This window comes from Syngnathus acus, chromosome 6, assembly GCF_901709675.1.
Source record: "Syngnathus acus chromosome 6, fSynAcu1.2, whole genome shotgun sequence".
Taxonomy (NCBI): domain Eukaryota; kingdom Metazoa; phylum Chordata; class Actinopteri; order Syngnathiformes; family Syngnathidae; genus Syngnathus; species Syngnathus acus.
The window spans coordinates 4414445-4434324 of record NC_051092.1 but is presented as its reverse complement, the minus strand read 5'-3'; the positions used below and the strand labels follow the sequence as shown (position 1 = coordinate 4434324).

General features: G+C 44.1%; 2 protein-coding genes across 4 annotated transcripts; both read left to right on the top strand.

Annotated features, from left to right (window-relative positions):
- Positions 1 to 386: 386 nt before the first annotated feature.
- Positions 387 to 16900, top strand: pparab (peroxisome proliferator-activated receptor alpha b). 3 transcript variants are annotated; one of them, XM_037254749.1, is made up of 7 exons: positions 387 to 597; positions 7060 to 7323; positions 8485 to 8657; positions 9742 to 9880; positions 12189 to 12388; positions 12924 to 13377; positions 13456 to 13700. In XM_037254749.1, the coding sequence occupies exons 2-7, from the start codon at positions 7113 to 7115 to the stop codon at positions 13698 to 13700; spliced, it is 1422 nt and encodes a 473-aa protein (XP_037110644.1). In that variant the 5' UTR covers positions 387 to 597; positions 7060 to 7112. The 3 variants fall into 3 exon arrangements, with proteins under 3 accessions (XP_037110644.1, XP_037110646.1, XP_037110645.1); XM_037254751.1 differs by lacking the exon at positions 387 to 597 and adding an exon at positions 5431 to 5625; XM_037254750.1 differs by lacking the exon at positions 387 to 597 and having other exon boundaries at positions 7113 to 7323; positions 13456 to 16900.
- Positions 16901 to 17154: 254 nt separating this feature from the next.
- On the top strand, positions 17155 to 19668 carry yars2 (tyrosyl-tRNA synthetase 2, mitochondrial). The gene is made up of 5 exons (XM_037254221.1): positions 17155 to 17950; positions 18022 to 18189; positions 18258 to 18413; positions 18501 to 18671; positions 18894 to 19668. The coding sequence occupies exons 1-5, from the start codon at positions 17172 to 17174 to the stop codon at positions 19051 to 19053; spliced, it is 1434 nt and encodes a 477-aa protein (XP_037110116.1). The 5' UTR covers positions 17155 to 17171; the 3' UTR covers positions 19054 to 19668.
- The last annotated feature ends 212 nt before the right edge of the window (positions 19669 to 19880 follow it).

Sequence of the window (19880 nt, the reverse complement as noted above, 5' to 3'; positions counted from 1 at the left end):
ATGTTTCACCATTTTCAAGGCGCGTTTTATATACTTGCCTATTTTATGTAGGTTTTTTTTTATTTGGTGGGGCGAGCGTTTATATTTTACTATTTATTCTTATTTTTCCAGAATTTGCTTTCCTGCATTTTATTCATTCTTAGATCTTGACGGACGTACTAATGATAAGGGTCATGTGAGGACAGCCCAGCTTTTGAGAGTATGGGAGTGGGCGTCACGTCACTCCCCCCCGCCCCTCCCCTCTCTTCTCCCGCCTCCTCTTTGAATTCAAAGTTAAAGGGCCGCACTTCGTAAGATAGCAACTCCCTATTGGCTGAAAGTGTAGGTGTGTCTCCCTCAGACGCGGAAATGGGGCGGGCTTTCACGCCGCGTCTTTGCCTTCGTCACTTCCGGCAGGCGTGAGCCTCAGCGGACACCCCTTGCTTTTGTACCGACGTGCTGGTTCTCTTTTTGACAGCAAGCGGGTGGCAGGCAGGCAGCGCTACAGGAGCAAACGAAACAAGGACGCGGCCGGGCTCAGCTGCACCCTCCCTGGGTCTCCCTCTCTCCTATTGACCCGACGACATGCTGGTTCCGGTTCGAGCGTCCTCAAATCAGGTAAGACGCCTTCTTTTACGCGCTTTGAGAACGCGAGCCGTGCGCACACCCACGTACACTCCTGGAATGAGTCACGTGACTATTTCAAGGCAATGTTTGATCATGCATTAAGTGGTGCTTACATGCAAGCACGCTTGATTTCAGTTTTCTTGTTGTTATTGTTGCACGCCTGCGCAGATCGGGTGCAGGCTGCCCAGTGATGTAAGCAAGCCAGTCAGTCGGTGCATCTGCACAATGGCTGCGTCCGCTCGTGCAAAACCATTATTACACTACGGTAATTGTGCACAGCAAGAATTAGTTGAGAAAATCTCCTGTAAGGTTGTGCACAAAACAAACAACTTCAAAGTGTCTTAACATGTGCCATATTGCCGAAAATCACATCACAATAACATCACAATGAGATATAAAAGATAAAATGTTTCATGATGGGCTACTGTAAATTAAAAACATTAGATAATTGAGACAATATAAATGTCCGCTCTATTTTTCTTCCTAATCCGGTGCCAGATCGGGACTTGGTATCGGCAGATGTGCAAAAAAATTGGATCGAGAAATGCCTTCAAGTCAGACTTTTTCCATCAGTGCTTCAGATTGGTCTAAAATGGCGATTTCCGGAAAAGTTGATATAGTTGTCCATCACTGGCGTTGTCTTTTTAGGACTCTGACCACCACATCACATTCAATGAGCCATTGTGGCTGATATATCGAAGATGTGTACTCAATTCTCTATATCAAAGTTGAAAGGAAAATAGCTTTGCGGGCTGAGTTCATAGCAGAGTTTGACGTCTGCCCACAAATTGAGCATTTACATAGTTGGACGTAAAAGACGAGAACAGAATGAGAGGCGGGATTCTCTCCTCTTATGTGGTGAAACTGGACATTCAGGTTTCTCTCTGACGGAAAAGTTTCAAATGTTTAGGATTGAGTTGGGTGAAGAGGCCTATTGTCAACCGGCTGAGCGAAAACGAGTTCCTCACACACCTGCACCAGTGGTGGAAGATGTTCGCATCATTATATTGGATCTTTTTCTTTAATAACAATTTCGAGTCTATATGGAACCAAATATGCACGTTTCACCTTTTGAGCGTTGTCTGTACAACATGTTATGCCCTCTTCTTCTGTTCTTTGTTGTGCAACCCGTGACCTCTATCAACAAGCTTTTGACCTTCACGCAGGCCCCTCTGAGCCTTCCTTACGTTAAAGTCCTTGTGGGACGGGCAATAGGATTGAGGCCCTCCAGCCAGACTTACTGTAAGCAGCTCTCGAGGAGATTGTCTGTGCTAATGAAGACCCAAGGGTCACCGGATGCTCAATGTAGATATAATTAGTTACCGTTTAACGGAAAATCTCCGAACTCTTGTTTTTACTTCTGTTCGGTCAATTTTACAACGCGGTGGGTGCGATACCTTGTTCTACTCATGTATGAACAACGGCTAACAAAACATGTGATCATGTTATCAGGTTTTCCAAATAAAAATGGAACAATTCTGAAATTTTGGCAGGGATAAAAAACAACAACTAATAATAATAATAAAAAATTCTTTTTGACTTTCCCTAAACTTTTGCAAGCACAGGTCGTTGTTTCAGTCCATTTTGCATGCTTCAAATCCCTCCACTAACAAAATGGATCATAATAGAAAAATGTGTGTAAGAATTCGCTTCCAAGTATGTCCCAATTGGTTATTTAGCCTGTTAGCTAATTGGAACTGATAAAAATAGATTGAAAAGCAACAAACATAAACTACTCAATTGATTTGTAGTTTTTGTTCGTGTGGCAGCTGTGTATTTTCTTTCCGGAATTATTTTCTTTGGCTAATTTATTGCTCATGATTAGCAATTATTCAGGTGTTTCTACCTTTCACTTTAGCTTAGCGGTTAGCATGGCTTCTGTTCTCCGCTAAAACAAAACAATAAACATTGGCATAATCAGGCGATTTAACCTTATAAGATTAATATAGGCTTAGTGTGAGCTTTGCTCAAAATGTTCCAATAGACTTGATGTAAACTGGGCACTGACTGGTCTCATTATTAGCCTGAGCATGCAAAGACTAAAGCAGGTCAAACATTGTTGGTGGATGAGAACTTCTATTTGGGCCTGTTTACACAACAGCAGACAAAGCCAGAAGATATCAGCTGGTGCAGCTTCTTTGTGGGTTTGGTTTATGATGTGATTATGTGTCTGATAAAAGCATCAAAGCAAAGACGTGCTTGCTTAGCCTGCTTTCTGGGCAACATTTCAAGGAAGCATTTGGTTTCTGGGTACATAAACGGTGTCGCCGGCACAAAACCAGCAAACCAAAACCTCTTTTTTGGGTGGCCTGGTCATGAGAGTCTGAAATAAGCTTGAAAATAAAATACATTCATCATCCCAAGATGACTGCCGTATGATAAGAAAAAAACAAGCACAACTTGATCACGGTGAGTTGTATTTTTAATGATTTGTTGTCATTTGTTTGTATTAAAATATGATATTATGGTAAGCTGATCCGGTTGGCAAAGCCGATCCCGACGTCTCAACGTGAGCGACTCGGCACTCCAGCGTCATGCTGGAAAATGTAATCAGAGACACATGCAGCTGTCATAGCAAATAGAAACATCTCCTGTTGGACGCTCTTGCTCGGGCTGTCCTCGTGGTCCTCCAGCGCCGCCGTCACGGCAGCGTGGAGGCCATTGAACCTTGGCACGCAACAGCTGGCGCGAGCAGAGCCCCCGTTGAACATTCCCTCCCCTTTAGCAGCACACACCGCCTTGATGTGTTCATTGTGGTGGTCACATTGACACTATTTTTATCTCTGGGGGAGAAGGTAAAGGTGCATTGAGTTGAGACACAGAGTTTGCTTTATTAGGGTCGTGCCTTCGAAAGCCTTTCCGCAATCCAAAAATCTCTCCTGCGTCGTTGGTAAACGCAGGACAGTTGCTTTGGCAGCTCAGAAGCGTAATGGTTAGCATAAATGTAAAGATGTCACTATCGGAATTAATCGAACAATCGCAGAAAATTTTCTTTACATTAAAGCGTGTTGAAAAACATGATGTCTCGAAACAATTACTCTGATTAAAATACGAGGCGATTCATTTGGTAATTGATTTGTTGTCGATTAATCGATTAATTCAGCTTGTGTAAGTTATTTCTTTTATGATTCATTATCAGCACCACTAAGAAAACTCTTCAAATATATTGGTGGGGAGGAAATAGACGTGCTTACTTAAGTGACCTTTGAGCGGATCGTTTTGGCCAGTGGTCTTCATGATGTCGTTTCGGCGAGCAAAACTGTAAGTGAGGCAAAAAAAGTCGTGCCTCACTTCAGTGAGTTATGTTCAAAGAGATTTTTGGATCTGTGCCGATCTGATTCGGTGGCTAATTTCACTCACTCAGCTCTTGATTGCGCAGCATGCAATGTCCCGTGGAGTGCGCGGCGGTTTTGCCTGATTTATAGTCTGGATGAACTGCCGAGATGTTTCAAAACAAGCGTGGGGCTCTGGAAATATAAAGTGGCCTGGTGCGGCTCAAGGTCACCGTCGCAAACCGTCTGCCCGTTTTAGCAGCTGCCAATCGGGAGGACGAAACTAACCGTTGCTTAGTTATCACAATGGCGATTGCGTAACGCATGACACAGGCCAAGTCGGGACTGTGGGTCAAGCCTACCTCGAGACGGGCGCCGTGAACTTTGACTCGCATATCGGCTTCTATTTAAAGCATGACCGACCTGTGGTTTAAATAGAGCCTTCAACTATTTTTATCGTCTTATCATCGCCGCCGTTTGCTGGGGGTCGTTGTGGAATTACACATTGCAAAGTGTGATTGCTTTTGTCTTTGGTGAGTTAAATGCATGGCTTGAAATGTATGGACTCTGTGACGCACTTTCTGTTTTTTTTTTTAACCACAGTGTGTGCTATAAACAGCAGGTCATCGTAGATGTTTGCCGGTAATGCGACACCCTGACACAGTGCACCCTTGTTCGGGCGGTTGCATGCTCCACTGGGCTTGCAGCTTGCGCTGGCTTCTTCTTTCCGCAACGACCACGCTGTCAATGCAGAGGTCAGAGTCCGCCAGACTTTTTTGTAACGTGACTTTGAGATGTGGAGCCGCCCGTGAGAGTTCGTCTTGAGTAACCCTCGCTTGTCATTTCAAGATAGTTGCGCCTCGTTGGCAATGGAGTCCATTGATTTGCGGCTAATTGGGGAAACAAAGCGGTTGTTTGCATTTGAAATGCTATGACCCACTTTCTGAGTATTTTTGGATGATAGTTTTGTGGTTTAAACTATTAATACAGACATTTATAAAGAATTTTTGGTTAACCCAGCTATTCACTGAAATTGGTGATTTGTTGGCTCAGTTTTTGAATACTGTTTTGGTGCCCTCTTGTGGCATTTTGTTGCAAAGCACCGATGTCGAACGCCGGGGGCTCGGTTCCTCTCACCAAATAGTTTCGGACTCGTGTGATGTTGTATTTTCCATTATAGAAATGTGTGTAACTATCACCAACAACTAGAAAATGGATGGATTCAGATTGCCTGTTCTAAAAATAGCACTGCTGCTGACCCCTGCTCAAATGATAAACCCATGAAACAATGATTGATCAATTTGCTATCAGGCCTCCCATCGGTCACTAAGCCCCACTAAAGTCCAATGTCAATCGCACGCCGCCGCCTTGCACTTTGCGCCGTCGTCATGGCAACAATAAGGAGCCGGCCCGGCATATCAGCTCCGCCTGATAACGGCCCGCTTCAGTGTTTACACTGCCGGCGCGGTGGTCCGAGATGAGTAAGGCGAGACTCAGACAAATCATCAGCCGGCAGGCGATGTGACAGCCCACGTGGGCCCGCAGTCGCCGTCCGAGTCCGAGACCACCGCCCTGACCCCTGTGCTCCTCTCACGGTCCTGTCAGAACTCACTCCGCAGGAACTGAGGATTAAACATTGACCCGTGAATGTGAAGTAATCATCATACGAACTCTTGGAAAGGAAGAGACGGCGGGGATGTCATATTTTGTCAGGAGACGCTCAAGGGAACGTTTTTGGAAGTGTCAGGTCGGATGATTGATTTTAATTTAATTTGTACAAAAACTATTTCAATATAAATGGGATTAAATATTTTTAAAATAGAATAGAATAAAATAGTATTTGCTTTAGGGGCTATATGTATAAAAGATCACAGGTGATTTGTGACTCCTTTGTTCCCCGCGCCGGCTGTAAAAACTAACCTCGCATTGTTCCTCTTCCATCCCTGGAGGGGGGCGAAGAGTCAGAGGACGTCGACGAGGCGGGCTCGTCTGTTCGGCGTGTTTATTCTCCTCAGCTGGAACTCGTGCCGCTGCGATGAGTTTGTGTGTGTGCGCGTGCGTGCGTGCGTGCGTTTGGTAACTGAGAACAAATGAGCAAACAATGGTTTTTATTTGTCGTAACAGTTCATCACATTTATATAAACAGCAAACTGTATCGTGTGATATTACATAATAGCTTATGGTGAATAAAAGGCTAAAAAGAGTACTCAACAAAAAGTTAAGGATATTGGATTTTTGGGGTGAAATAGACCTAAAATGCATGATAAATCTTAACAGGTGAACTTAATTTAACCTCGAAACCTTTATCCAAATGTTTCAGTAGTTTTTGCACAATTTGCCCAACAGGCGTTTTTGGTTATCATTTTAGCATCATCCCGAAGAGTCACCTAAACACAGAATATATGTGGCCCCTGAAATATTCCGCAATAAAAAACGTATGCTGATGACACAGAAGGTTAACTGGATTCACAGCGGCGAGGTCACAAGCTAAGAAAAGTATGTGTGTTATTTAAATACAACAATGTTTGCGTTGGCCGTCTGTTGACATAACACCTTTTACGACCACAATCTCCGCTCGTTCTTGTACGGCTCGATTCGTCTCCCGTCGCCGGAAGGAAATGTGTGCCCGCAAAGTAGCTCTTAGTTTCAAAAAGCTAACGCTAAAGCTCATATTTTCCTGTGTGCCATGATTCTACTTTGTACCGTAAAGACAAGTTTAGGTCAAACTCGAGGCGAGCCGTGTGCAACGACTGCCAGCTGCCATCGGACGGCTTCGAGTCGGTAACCCACCCTCGCACCGGCTCTTCTGCCCCCCCCCTCCCCTTATTCTACCCCCTCATCCCCGTCTTTGATGGACTTAACGGGGCCTGATGAAAGGGGCTTACTGAAGATTGACCTAGTTTACATGCTCAAGTTTTGAAGGCCAGGTGGAAAGCGCCGCGTCGAAAAAGTGCTTTTTTCCGCCGACTGTCGACCCGGTTCCGGTCTTCCAGCCTAGTGACCTACATTCTTCCTTCTGTTTAAGCTCTCTTCATGACATTTGCTTGATTAGCTATCGACCGTTTGTCATCGCACGTACTCAAACTCGATTATCGGTATTTGATATTTCAATCAACACTCCCAAAATCGTGACGATGTTAGACGACAATATTTCCCTCCCTTTCTTCTCCATCGCTTTCAGCCTGAGGCGTGAGCTCGCCGGCCGACCCCGCCCCTCCTCGTCCGGACGCGGTCATGGTCGATGTTGAGAGTCAGTACCGGCCGCCTTCGCCCCTGGAGGACTCCATGCTGGGCAACAGCCCGCTGTACGCCGATGACAACTTCATCGGCGGCATGGAGGAGCTCCAGGACATCTCGCAGTCCATGGACAGAAGTACCCTCAGCTCTTATGATGCCCCCGAGTACCAATCGTCCAGCAACGGCTCGGAAGGCTCCACTGTCTTTGGTGAGGGATGTTTTCATTGTCCGTCCATCCATCCATCCATCCAACTTGTTAAAACTGGTACAAATTGGTGAAATACAACAAGACAAGCAATCCCTTAAAAGTTATTTTGGGCCATCTGTGGTGTTCTCCCACATTCTTAAGCGTTTCCTCAGCAGCTCAGCGTAATCGCTATGCGATTGTCTTTACGCGGTAGTTTCTTAATCCCTCATTTGCTCCAACCGAATGCGGATATACGATCATAACAAGGAAGATTGATGACCAATCCCTGCTTTTGAAACTTCATTGCGTTTATTTTGGATTTGATTTCCATGCGCTCCCTCGTTCTTCTCGGCAACTAGCAATCCCCTCCCCACCGCATTCCACAGCCACCCCAAACCACCTCTCGGGAAACATCCACTGGGCTTCTGTTCCCTCCTGAATAGAGGATGAGGTGGACAGCTGGGAAAATCCACACCACCACCATATTTGTCTAGAGGAGGGCTAGTGGACAGAAAATGATCGATCATGAAAAAGACACATGGCTGCAGTGTTGTTGTTACGCTAAATGTGCAACCGGCAGGACTTTTTTTTTGGCTGCTTTATGGGCATCTCTCAAGTCACGTGGAGCGGCTTTGTGCCAGTCTACTGGACTATTTCTGTACCCATGACGGAATGGGCAAACTGGTGTCAATCACATGAATGGAAAATAACTTCTTGTTATACCGGCAGGAGCCAAAATATCTCAAGTGATCAACTGAGCTGTAATCAAACATGAAAGTGTAACCCAGGTTAACATAGTCTTGTAAAATAAGAGCCTGTTAATAAAAACAGTCATAAAGAAAGTACATTGTAAATATCTTCTAAACAGACCAACACAGATTAAAAGCATGTAAATTATTAAAACAATACAAATTCATTATTCATCTTCACTCGCACTTTTATTTAATCAAACAGAGTCAAATGTGGGACAGAAATCACAAAAATCTTCTCAGTCCTCACTGAGAGTTTAGTCAAGAGCAATGGAAAAAAACTGAAGTATCAATCTGCTATAATCATAAAATAATTAGAGCACAATTTAATTTCTCTTCAAACTGTTTCAAATTTGAAATCCATCGATGTGTTGTGTGAAAGCAAAAATATTATTTATTTTTCATATAATATTATTACACATTATCATATCAGATGCCCTGACGCCGGCGTCCAGCCCGTCGTCTTCGGTGGCTAACGGGTTGGCGGCGAGCCAGGAGGACTTCTCGCCTTCGTCCTCCTCGTCCTCGCTCAGCCTAGAGTGTCGAGTGTGCGCCGACCGGGCCTCAGGCTACCACTACGGCGTCCACGCCTGCGAGGGCTGCAAGGTGAGAAGACAATGACTCCACACTTAAATTATTCAAACAAACAAGCAAGCCCTTCTCTACTTGAGTTTCATGTTGGCAAAAAAAAGCTTGTCCATCCACAGATTTCTACAAGGACCTGACACCACCTTGCTTTAAGAATCTTTTTACAGTATATGGGGCACACCTCTATTTGCAAACATTCAGTTTTCCAACCTTGAAGCACAATGCTGGGGAGTGACATGTTGGTCATGTGACAGAAGCAAGCCCGAGTTAATTGTTAACTGTGTAGCCGGATCAAGTCCAAACGAGCGCCATGTCTGCATGTATACTGGATTTTTTTTTTTTTTTTGCCAGTCAAAAGTTTCCCAGTTCACCAAGCATGATCCACACGGCTGGATGCTGGTGAAGTTTCGGTTTTTGGAATACTTTTGTGGGAGGGTTACGCGCACATTGGGTGTGACTTTGCTGTGTTGTCTGCAGCAAAATTCCAATCAGTTCATGGAAGTGTCTGGAAGCTGTCAAGACAAACATTCCCTGGACACACCTCCCATCGCAAATATATGAATGCTAGAACAAAGAAAATATTTTCTGCTTGTATAAGATGACAAAATAAATAGAAGCCCAAAAAATGAATTCAAATGTAATGTTCTTACTACAACTAAACTGTCCTGGTTTGAAAAAAAATTACAGTGCTGCTATAACTTTGAACTCGAGCATGTCCATGTGAGTTGAGTGTTACTTAACAGCGGCACTATTGCGTAATAATTAGCATAAAAATGCCTTCCGATTGTATCGGCAGGCAACCCCTCGACTGACTTCGAAACCTTAACCTTGCCTTGAAACTCAACTTAAGTAAAAATTAAAGGCGATTCCACGCAAGAAAATAAAACGTAAACATGAGCTTTATACGCAAAATATCTGCTCTTCATTCTTTAGTCACATGATGAAAAGTGATGTTTAATTTATGAGCGATGTCATAATTTCCACCGCTACCTGTGGAAATCTGAAACTCTGTGGTTTTGGTATTTGCATGTCTAAACACGGCTATGAATTGTTTTCATGCTTTAATTAGCATGTGCGCTGAGCATTTTTGTCCTTCCCTCAGGGGTTTTTTCGGCGGACCATCCGTCTCAAGCTGGATTACGACAAATGCGAACGCCGCTGCAAGATCCAAAAGAAGAACCGCAACAAGTGCCAATACTGCCGCTTCCAGAAGTGCCTGTCGGTGGGCATGTCCCACAACGGTGAGTCCAAACAGGCCGAGCCGCTCCCTCCTTTGCGCTTAAAATGGGACCGCTGCCGGGATTTCCAATTAAGCGTACAAGTTGAGGCACCTCACCACTTTGTCCTCTCGTTTCTCTTTGCTTTTCTCTAGCACATCAAATTGTTCTTGGTCTATTTAGCCTCAAGTCAACCTTGAATTTGATGGATTGAGTTTTTTGTGCAACTCATTAGCAAAGTTATGGAAAAGCCACGTTTTGCTAAAAAGCCTGCGGCAGCGCTAGCTTTTTTTTTTCTTCTTAGTATGAACACAAGGAAACTATTTTGGGATGTTGTTTTTTTTTATTGTGGCAAGTTGTTGAAACAAAATCCAGTTTAAACTTGTATGCTTGAGTACATTTTGGTCTGTTCTTTCAGCATTTGGATCAGTACTTTCATTTTCATTTCATTTTTAAGCCAAGTATCTGTACTTCTTACAAATTATAAAACATAAATATAAATCAAACTATTGAGACTGATTGCGTTTCAATAACCCCCAGTCATGCACCCTTTCAACACCTTCTAGGAGCAGGAAGTGAGGAGGGGTACTCAAGTTGTTTTGGGGTGTACATCCATTTGCCGCCACTAGGGGCAGCACACTTAAAAATTCGTTTACTACATGACAAAATGGGACTATGTTGGCTGTTAGTATCGTATTCATATGTATTTGTCTCGGTTCTTCTCAAAATGTGAAATATTTTTAAATCCTTGTAGTACTGTAATATGAAATAAAACTTTAAAAACAAAAGTCAAAATTGTAAAAACATGGATACTATTGCTCGCAAGTACCTCACTTGTGCGTTGGGGGCGCTGTAGAGCGCAATTCCCGCCATGCAGGAGGTTTACTGTATTTCTGTTGACACTGTGTAAACACAGACAGACGCATACAAGACATGCCAGCCCATGTTCAAGGTCATGGTCGGGATTAGAAACACATTTGGACGATGACATGCGAGCGCTCAGCGCGTTCAATAATTTTACCCTGACCACATATTCCACCACGTCACTTGTGGTCTGCTCTTCATTGATTTATTCTTGATTCCTTTAAGATGGAGCTCACAATTTTATACATCCCTTATTTCCTCATTCTTGAGTTTCATGGCTTAAAGTGTAACAAAAGAGCCTAGATTTGAGCTCATGGGTGCAACGGGATCCTTTGATGAGCAGTCTCGTGACAATCGACGGGGCGGATTGGGCGCTAAATTTGGACCGTCATCTTTGGACCTGCAATGGATACACAAGAGCTAAATTGGACCCTCCTGGATACTATATCAATACACAATATTTATTACAATATATCTAGATATCTACATCTATATACAGTATATTAAATATAAAATACAATAACTTTTGTTTTAGTCCACTAGCTTCATGCTAACCCACAAAGCTAATTAATTACATGTTATGTGTCAATAAAGTGAGCGTGCTTATCAATGTCAAAATTTCAGACCGCTGGCTCTGATCTAAGCATCACTCACTTCCTCTGAACTTAATTGGACTTGGCTCCTTCCCAGTCAGTCACTTGCTATGCAGTTTTAACATGATCCGACACCCATCTTCTGAACGATCCATCATGCAATGGCGTCTAGTTACCTGTTTTCCCGCTTATCGGATCAAATCAGAACTATACTTATAAGCTGTACTTTGTGTGTGCAAGGTGAGATACAGTTCACTTGCAATCTTCTTAGTCAGATGGGATCAGGCTGTCTGTGTGTCGTCTCAGGAAGAAAAAAAAACAGCTCAGTGACTGGAACGGAGCAAATGCTATGTTTTGTCCCGACTGTAATAACAAATTGATGGGGTCGCAACACAGCTGCAGAAAAGAACCCTATCATTACAGTGGATGGAATTTACAGGTTCTGTTTGTATCTATTGAAACGTGTATAGGCCTGTAGGGGGCAACATACGCCATCTGGTGGAATCACGGTGTTATTGCTAGGTGTGTATTGTTTTTGCTCTAGTGTGGTGGCACAACATCAGGTTGTGCTTGCCTTTTTTTTTTTTTTTTTTGGACTACAGGAGCAAAATTAGCAGGGGCCCATAATTGTGTTCAGGCGAGAGGCGTGTGTTGATGCTTTATGATCCTTTTTGTTCCAAGTGCTTTGTCGGCCATCTTGTGGCTTTAATATATGCAAGCTATACATTTTAGGCGTAGCGGAAGCTTGAACAATTAAAAATAGACATATTTTACTCCAATAGCCACTTAGTTCTCATGAATTCTCTGTTACTTAAAAGCAAGTAGCAGAATTACGGTAGCTAATTGAATGAGTGTCTGCGTCGCTTTCCACACAGCCATTCGTTTTGGCCGGATGCCACAGTCGGAGAAGCTGAAGCTGAAAGCTGAGATGGTGACGGCGGACCGCGAGGTGGAGGACCCCCAGATGGCCGACCAGAAAACGCTAGCTCGGCAGATTTACGAGGCCTATCTCAAGAACTTCAACATGAACAAGGTCAAAGCTCGGACCATCCTCACGGGGAAGACCAGCACCCCGGTAGGTTGACTTTTGCGTTCGTCACAGGTCGCCACCTCTTGTTGACACAAAATATATTTCTTCCCCTCCCCGGAGTGATTTCACGCTGCTTCTTAGCACATTTTCAACTTTGCACTCAGAATCTGTGTCTCAATCGCTGGCGGTTTGTCACGACGCCGATGATTTGCAGTGACTCAAGCGCGAGGGGATTCCAAAAACGCCGTAGAGACTTGCTGTTATTTTTGTCTCCGTCCCTGTACTTTTTCAAACCGCGTCCCAAACGTTTCCCCCGCATCGTCTCTTTTCGATGTCCTTTTGAACTCAATTAGTCAGCGTTTTTGTTTTTGCCAAATGGACCCAGAGACCTTCAAAGTGAACCCAACTGGAACTGCCCAATAGATCAAATGAAAGAAGCTTGTAATTTATGAAGGGTCACAAATACATATTTGCAAATATGTTCCAACGTATGTACTCTCAATGTATTGACTCGCACGTGCCCGCTGAAAGAAAATGCTGAGTTGACGTGATTCTCAATGTGTGTACGGTCCTTTGGCAGCCTTTGGTCATCCATGACATGGACACGCTGCAGCTGGCAGAGCAGACCCTGGTAGCCAAGATGGTGGGCTCCGCGGAGGTCCTGAAGGACCGCGAGGCCGAAGTACGCCTCTTCCACTGCTGCCAGTGCACCTCAGTGGAAACGGTCACCGAGTTGACGGAATTCGCCAAGTCGGTCCCCGGTTTCTCCGACCTGGACCTCAACGACCAGGTGACACTGTTGAAGTACGGCGTCTACGAGGCCCTCTTCGCCATGCTGGCCTCGTGCATGAACAAAGACGGGCTGCTGGTGGCGTACGGCTCGGGCTTCATCACGCGCGAATTCCTCAAGAGCCTGCGGCGGCCTTTCAGCGACATGATGGAGCCTAAGTTCCAGTTTGCCACCAAGTTTAACGCCCTGGAGTTGGATGATAGCGACCTGGCGCTCTTTGTGGCCACCATCATCTGTTGTGGAGGTGAGGCCACAGAAAAACAAACAAGAAACATTTTGCAGTTTTAAAATGTAATTCAAAAAATACTTATTTTCCACGCAGACCGGCCGGGCCTGGTGAACGTGAGCCACATTGAGCGGATGCAGGAGAGCATCGTGCAAGTGCTACAGCTCCACCTGCTGGCCAACCACCCAGACGACTTGTTCCTTTTCCCCAAGCTTCTGCAGAAACTGGCCGACTTGCGGCAGCTGGTCACCGAACACGCTCACCTGGTGCAGGAGATCAAGAAGACAGAGGACACGTCGTTACACCCGCTCCTGCAAGAGATCTACAGAGACATGTATTGAGCGTTCTGTCGTTTTCTTCGGGTCGGACCCCCGGCACTCTCTTTCCGAGCGCTAGCTAATAATGAGCCTCGTTTCCACCAAGCGGTGCGCTTTTAGTTTGGTACACTGACGTGGAAGTTGCACTCCCTGGGTTGGTTCCATCAGGCCGATCTTGAACCCCTTTTGAGCCTTCAGGGCCACCGTACTCCAATGCATAAAAAGCGAGCTTCAGTCTTCGGACAGAACGTATGACGAATACGGACTCAAAACAGCCAAGCTGCTTTTGCTGAGATCCTGATTTTTTTTTTTTCCCAAGTTGACTTTTTTTTTAAACATTTTCATTTGACTTTTTAGGGTTCCTGTACGTAGCCTTGCTCAACAGTCAAACAAAAGAGGAAGAAGACAAACGTCACATGCCAAGAAGAACAAACAACAAATATGTGTTGTCAGTTGTTTACATTGCGCCCTTCCTCTTGAGTTGACTGGTGGGCTCGCATTGATGATGTCATTCTTCAAACCAGGAACTAGCTACCGTTCTAAACGGTTAGCGTCGTAACGTATAGAGCTGAACTGCACTCCTTGGTGGTAACGTGGCTTTTGAGGCCTGCGATCAACAAGAGGTTGACTCTGCTGCACTCCACCATGGCAGATTTTTTTTTTTTTTAAAAGACATTTTGGGGTCAGCCTTTGTGGCATCCCCGCTCTCTGAAACACCCGAAAATGAGGAAGAGTGAACTATCACTCCAACAGAATGTAGATTTAAAATATATACATATATATATAAAGAGTGATCTAAAGCCATAAAATTTTTGCAGTCAAGTGGAATCCGTGATGGCGGCCACGATACGTCTTGTTCTCATGTACTCATGTCATATTTCCCGTCTTAGTGGTTGTATAGTGGGTATAAAAAGTCTGCACACCCCTGTTAAAATGCCAGTTTTTTTTATTTAAAACAAAAAACAGACCATGAAAAATAATTTCAAAACTATTGTGACCTTAAGTTCTTTGGGAGAAAAGGAAGTAATATTGGAAATCATGTGTTTGCATAAGTGTACACACCCACTTGAAATTGGGTTGTAGCGTTCGGCTGTTCTTGAATCACAAAAATTCAGCATTTGAAGCGGGGTGTACAGACTATTTATATCCACTGAATGTGCGACTAACCTCATTTTAGCAACATCCATCCGAATTATTTTCTATCTGACCACCTCAGTGCACACAAGCTGGCCTGTGACATTTAAAGGGACATGCTTTTTTTTCTTCATAAAGCACAAGTGCTCCAATAATGATTGTGCTTTGCCATATCAACAGCTAACTGTAAAAATGAAGCACAATAGCAATAATACTCATTTGTTAGTTTTACAAAGTCAGCTAAATAAAATAAATAATTTGGCTTTTGGTCTTGGTAACATCCATTCGGTTAGCATTCAGGGATTGTTTGTACACATTTTTTATAACAAGGTGACAAGTGTCTTTCTGCTTCATCTGCTGGAAGAGATTCAAAGCTAATCTGAAGTCATGCTCCACTTCTTGTCAAGTGGATAATGTTTTTGTATCATTGCAGTTTAGGAGTACGAGGGCCACATTGGAAAAAGGAAATTATTTATTGTGAAATGTAAGAACATCATTGCTTTGTTCTGATTGTTTTCCTGCTGAAAAAGATTTTCTTTTAAAATTCGGTCCCAAAAGTGTTTTCGCTCAAATTCTTACAATTTTTTTTTAAATTTGTAATTCCTGCTCCTTTTTCTCTCAAATTTATTTTTAGTTTTGATTTTCTGAAAAATAATTCCTTTTCTTCTATGCAATGTGGCCCTTATACTGTATTTGTTTCCCAGCTGAAGTGTTCTGAGTGTGACTTTGTTGGTCCAGAGAAAACTTAATAAAACATGCATGCAATTTATCTGCCCCTAAAAAAATCCAGGGAAAACATTGTACCGCAAATTAGTCATGTTTGTTGTTGCTTTAGCTACCAGCTAATAGTGTTCAATTGAATTGGATCCTATTTTTTATACCACGGCGTGTATGTGCAGTACGTTTGTTTCTCACTGTTTCAACTAAAATGAAGAGCAGCCAGGATTCTCATCATTTGAATATCCATAGATTCCCTTTAGGGACATTCCAATGTGTTCTTTGCCGCTTTGTGAGTGACCCACCAAAACTGCAACCATTCTTTCTTTTCATCACATTTTCCCCTCACCTTTTGTCATTAACTGATCATTGGAGCATTTCCACTTGGATACCATGTTCTCGGGTCATACAATGATGATCCTTGGAATAATATAGACTAATTTGCATATGTATGACATCACTATAAACCATGCTCACATCTCATTGCAGTAATGAAAATGCAGTATATGTTTAATCTGAATTTAGTAGGATTTTATACAAAAACCAATGCACTCATACTGGAAAATATTTTTAGGGTACTTGACAAATATTTTTGAGTTTTCGTATCTCCATCTCTCGCAGATTTGTTTTTTCCATGCCGGCTGGCACATCCAGGGCATCATTTTCAAAGACTCTATATAGTTGCTTCCTCATGAACGTCGTTTCCCCATCCAATCACAGATTCTTACGAGGGATTAGGATTACTTTGACAATAGCTGCAAACAGTCTGTGCCTTACCATGTGTGCAAAAACATATATATTACAATAGAGATTGTGTGCACATTTGGGAATGCATGTGTGACTCAACTGGTCCTAGCAAGATTATGCTGTAGATCATACAAGGTATCAGTGAGGAATCACAGCTTTAAAATAGGTTGCAAAATAATGTCATGTACCCAAACTGGGCCCAAAAAAGGGATTTTTTTTTTTTTTTTGCGTGCATGTTGAGAGGGATTTTGTTGAAACGTATCAAGGAAACCGAGTGTTCCTTTGTTGAACTCAGGATCCATTACAAGTACTGTTCATTTTCTAACTGATGTCACCTATAACTCTTAAACAGTACTTATCCCCCCCGCCCCCTCAATTCTGGCTAAATACTGTTTTTGGTTGCAGTTGTAATACAAATAAACTGATGTGACTGTTTTTGTAAGTCTGCTTTTATGGAGAAGATGGAGACAAAACGATGATGTGATGTCAATGTCTATTGTGGCTTGGTACAAAATACTGTAAATGTATATGAGGAAAGAATGTAAAGCTAGTCATTTAAATGATACAATAAGCTGATAAGGTGAACATTGAATGGATTTCAAAAATTAAAAAAAACTTTGAATGAACTTTTGTGGACTTGGATTCCATCTGACAATACATTAACATTGCAGCACCTCAATTACAAATTAACAAAGTTCAACTTTCACTTTAAATTGTTATAATGATTAAATAATGATTAAATGGTGTGTAAAGACTAAGGTTTGTGGCGCTTGTTTTAATGTGCGGAGCACCAGTTTGTGCGATTGCGACCCCGCTGCACTAGAGGGCGATCGCTCTTGGGCAACCACCATTTATGGCTATTCCTTGACTCCTCCTACTTCCGTTCTCGTGTTCAACATGGCGGCCTCCTTGGCCAGAGTTTGCCGCTATGTTTTACGACACAGGTCTTGCTTTCAGCAAACTACAAGCTTTACACTCAAATGCAAATTCCACCGTTCGGTTTCTGTGTGCAACGGGCTTCTACGCGGACTCAATAAACGCGGACTCGTGAAGGACTCTTTCCCGGATGACGCGGGGCACGATCGACTCCCTCGCCTGCTTCAGTCGGGTGCTCAGACCGTGTACTGCGGCTTTGACCCCACGGCCGACAGCCTTCACGTCGGCCACCTGCTCGCCCTCATCGGCCTGTTGCACTTCCGAAGCGCCGGTCACCATGTGGTCGCCGTGCTCGGCGGGGCCACTGCGCAAATTGGCGACCCAAGCGGAAAGAACAGTGAGCGGGAACGGCTGTCCGCGGACGCCGTGGAGGGTAACACGCGCGGCATCCGCGAGAGCATCCACAGAATTTTCACCAACCACGAACTGCACTTCCACGACGGCTCCAAGACGCAAGGGACCGTGACTGTTTTGAACAACTTGAGCTGGTACAAAGACTGGAACGTGGTCAAGTTCCTGTCTGAGACCGGGAGACACTTCCGCATGGGGACCATGCTCAGCCGCCACAGCGTCCAGTCCAGGCTGCGCAGCTCGGAAGGAATGAGTCTGACCGAGTTCACCTACCAGGCGTTCCAGGCGTACGACTTCTACCACCTGAACCAACTCTACGGCTGCAAGATCCAACTGGGAGGCACCGACCAGCTGGGAAACCTCATGTCTGGCCACGACTTCATTCACAAGTAAATACCCTCTTCAAACCAGTAGGTGAAATCCATTAAGAACATGAAAGCACTTCTTGCTGGCTTCCCAGAGTGAGCGGCGAGGAGGTGTACGGCCTCACCCTCCCGCTGGTCACCAGCTCGACAGGCGACAAGCTGGGCAAGACGGCGGGCAACGCCGTGTGGCTCAACCGCGACAAGACGTCTCCCTTTGAGCTCTACCAGTTTTTTCTGCGGCAGCCTGACGCCAGCGTGGAAGGGTGGGTGAGGCGCCGCAAAACCCCAACTCCCGAGTCGGGTGTTTGTGACTCGTATGTATTCCCCAAAGGTTCCTGAAGCTCTTCACCTTTCTGCCGCTGGCTGAGGTGGAGAACCTGATGGAGCAGCAGCGAGCAGATCCCGGTAAACGGCTGGCGCATAAGCGACTCGCAGCTGAAGTGACAAAGTTGGTCCATGGGAAGGAGGGCCTGGAGAGTGCCAAGAGGTCACAATCTTGTTTCGTCAACGTCTTCATTTTGGGCCCAATAGATGCAAATGTGTGTGTTTTTTTTTTTTTTTTGTGTGTGTACAGGTGCACCAATACTCTGTTCCACAGCAGCGTGCAGGCACTGGAGGAGATGAGCGACTCGGAGCTGCAGGAGCTCTTCCGAGAGGCTCCCTTCCATGAACTTCTGCTGGAACCAGGGACCACCATCATCGATGCCTGCCGCAGGGTCAATGCCATCCCAGACGGTCCCAAAGGGTACGGGCGAGCACACACACACACAGCCAATGTTGAGCTTGAGTGGAACTTTGTTAAGCTTCCTGTTAGGTTGCAGGTCCAATCGAACCATTCGAAATGAAATAGCAATGGTAACGTTTATGAGTTTTGAAAACCACAGCGGGTCATTTCAGCTCTCGGAAGTCAGCCATCTCGCCATTGGCACGCGCTGACTTGACGGCTTGATTTTTGCTGGACTTTTAGGTATCGGATGGTTTCGGAGGGAGCGGTGTGGCTCAACCACCAGCGGACAGACAACCCGGAGCAGGTGCTCATCCCCAAGGTCCACATCCTGGCCAACGGTCTCACGCTGCTCCGAGTGGGCAAGAAAAACTTCCATATTATCAAGTGGCTCAGTCTGTGAAAGGTATATAGAATATGTTTGCCTATAAATACTTTAGAGTTGATCGTGTGTATCTTTAGCTTTGGTTATTAAAATGATTTATTTAAGTTTCGGCTTCTTGCCTGCTCACTATTAAACTGCAACTCAAAGTGTTTGAGAGATGAACAGCAGGGGGAGCCATTGTCCTTAACATAAAATGCTGGAACGCGACATGCTCCAACGGGTTGAGTGCCTTGTGAAATAGATAGAATATTTTTTATGCTAACACCCTTCATTGCCATGGAAACGTTTTAAAAAAAATGTCGACATGTATGTGACTGAAATACGTTTGGCTACAATATATTTCCATTGAAAGGTTTCCAACATTCACTTACGTCCATTTATCGTGTTTAATGTGCGATACATTTTAAGTGAATCCTCATTTGGGTCCATTTTATTTTTATTTAAGCACCCTGCTAACATTCAAATTATGCATAATGTTACAGTGGCTTTCAAAAATACTTCCCATGATGATGATACTTGGAGAGCCAAAACTTTTTTATTTATCTACGCTTAGAAATAACTGTCGGAGAAAAAGTGTGGTCAAAGAAGGCATTTTATCTGACCTGTCAATTTTTAAAAGTGGATTTAAAAAAACATTTCTCACTGCTGATGTTTTTAATTATTATCATCACGTATAACAAAATCGTTTCGAGGCTGCAATCTAAGTGGATTGTCCACGCCAATCGTGATAAATGGACTATCCACGCCAACCGTGATGAAAATTATGACACTGTTATTTGTTACGTCACATGTAAACGCCTTTTTTATGGGCGCATGTAACATTGAGCAAAACAAACAGGGTGGTT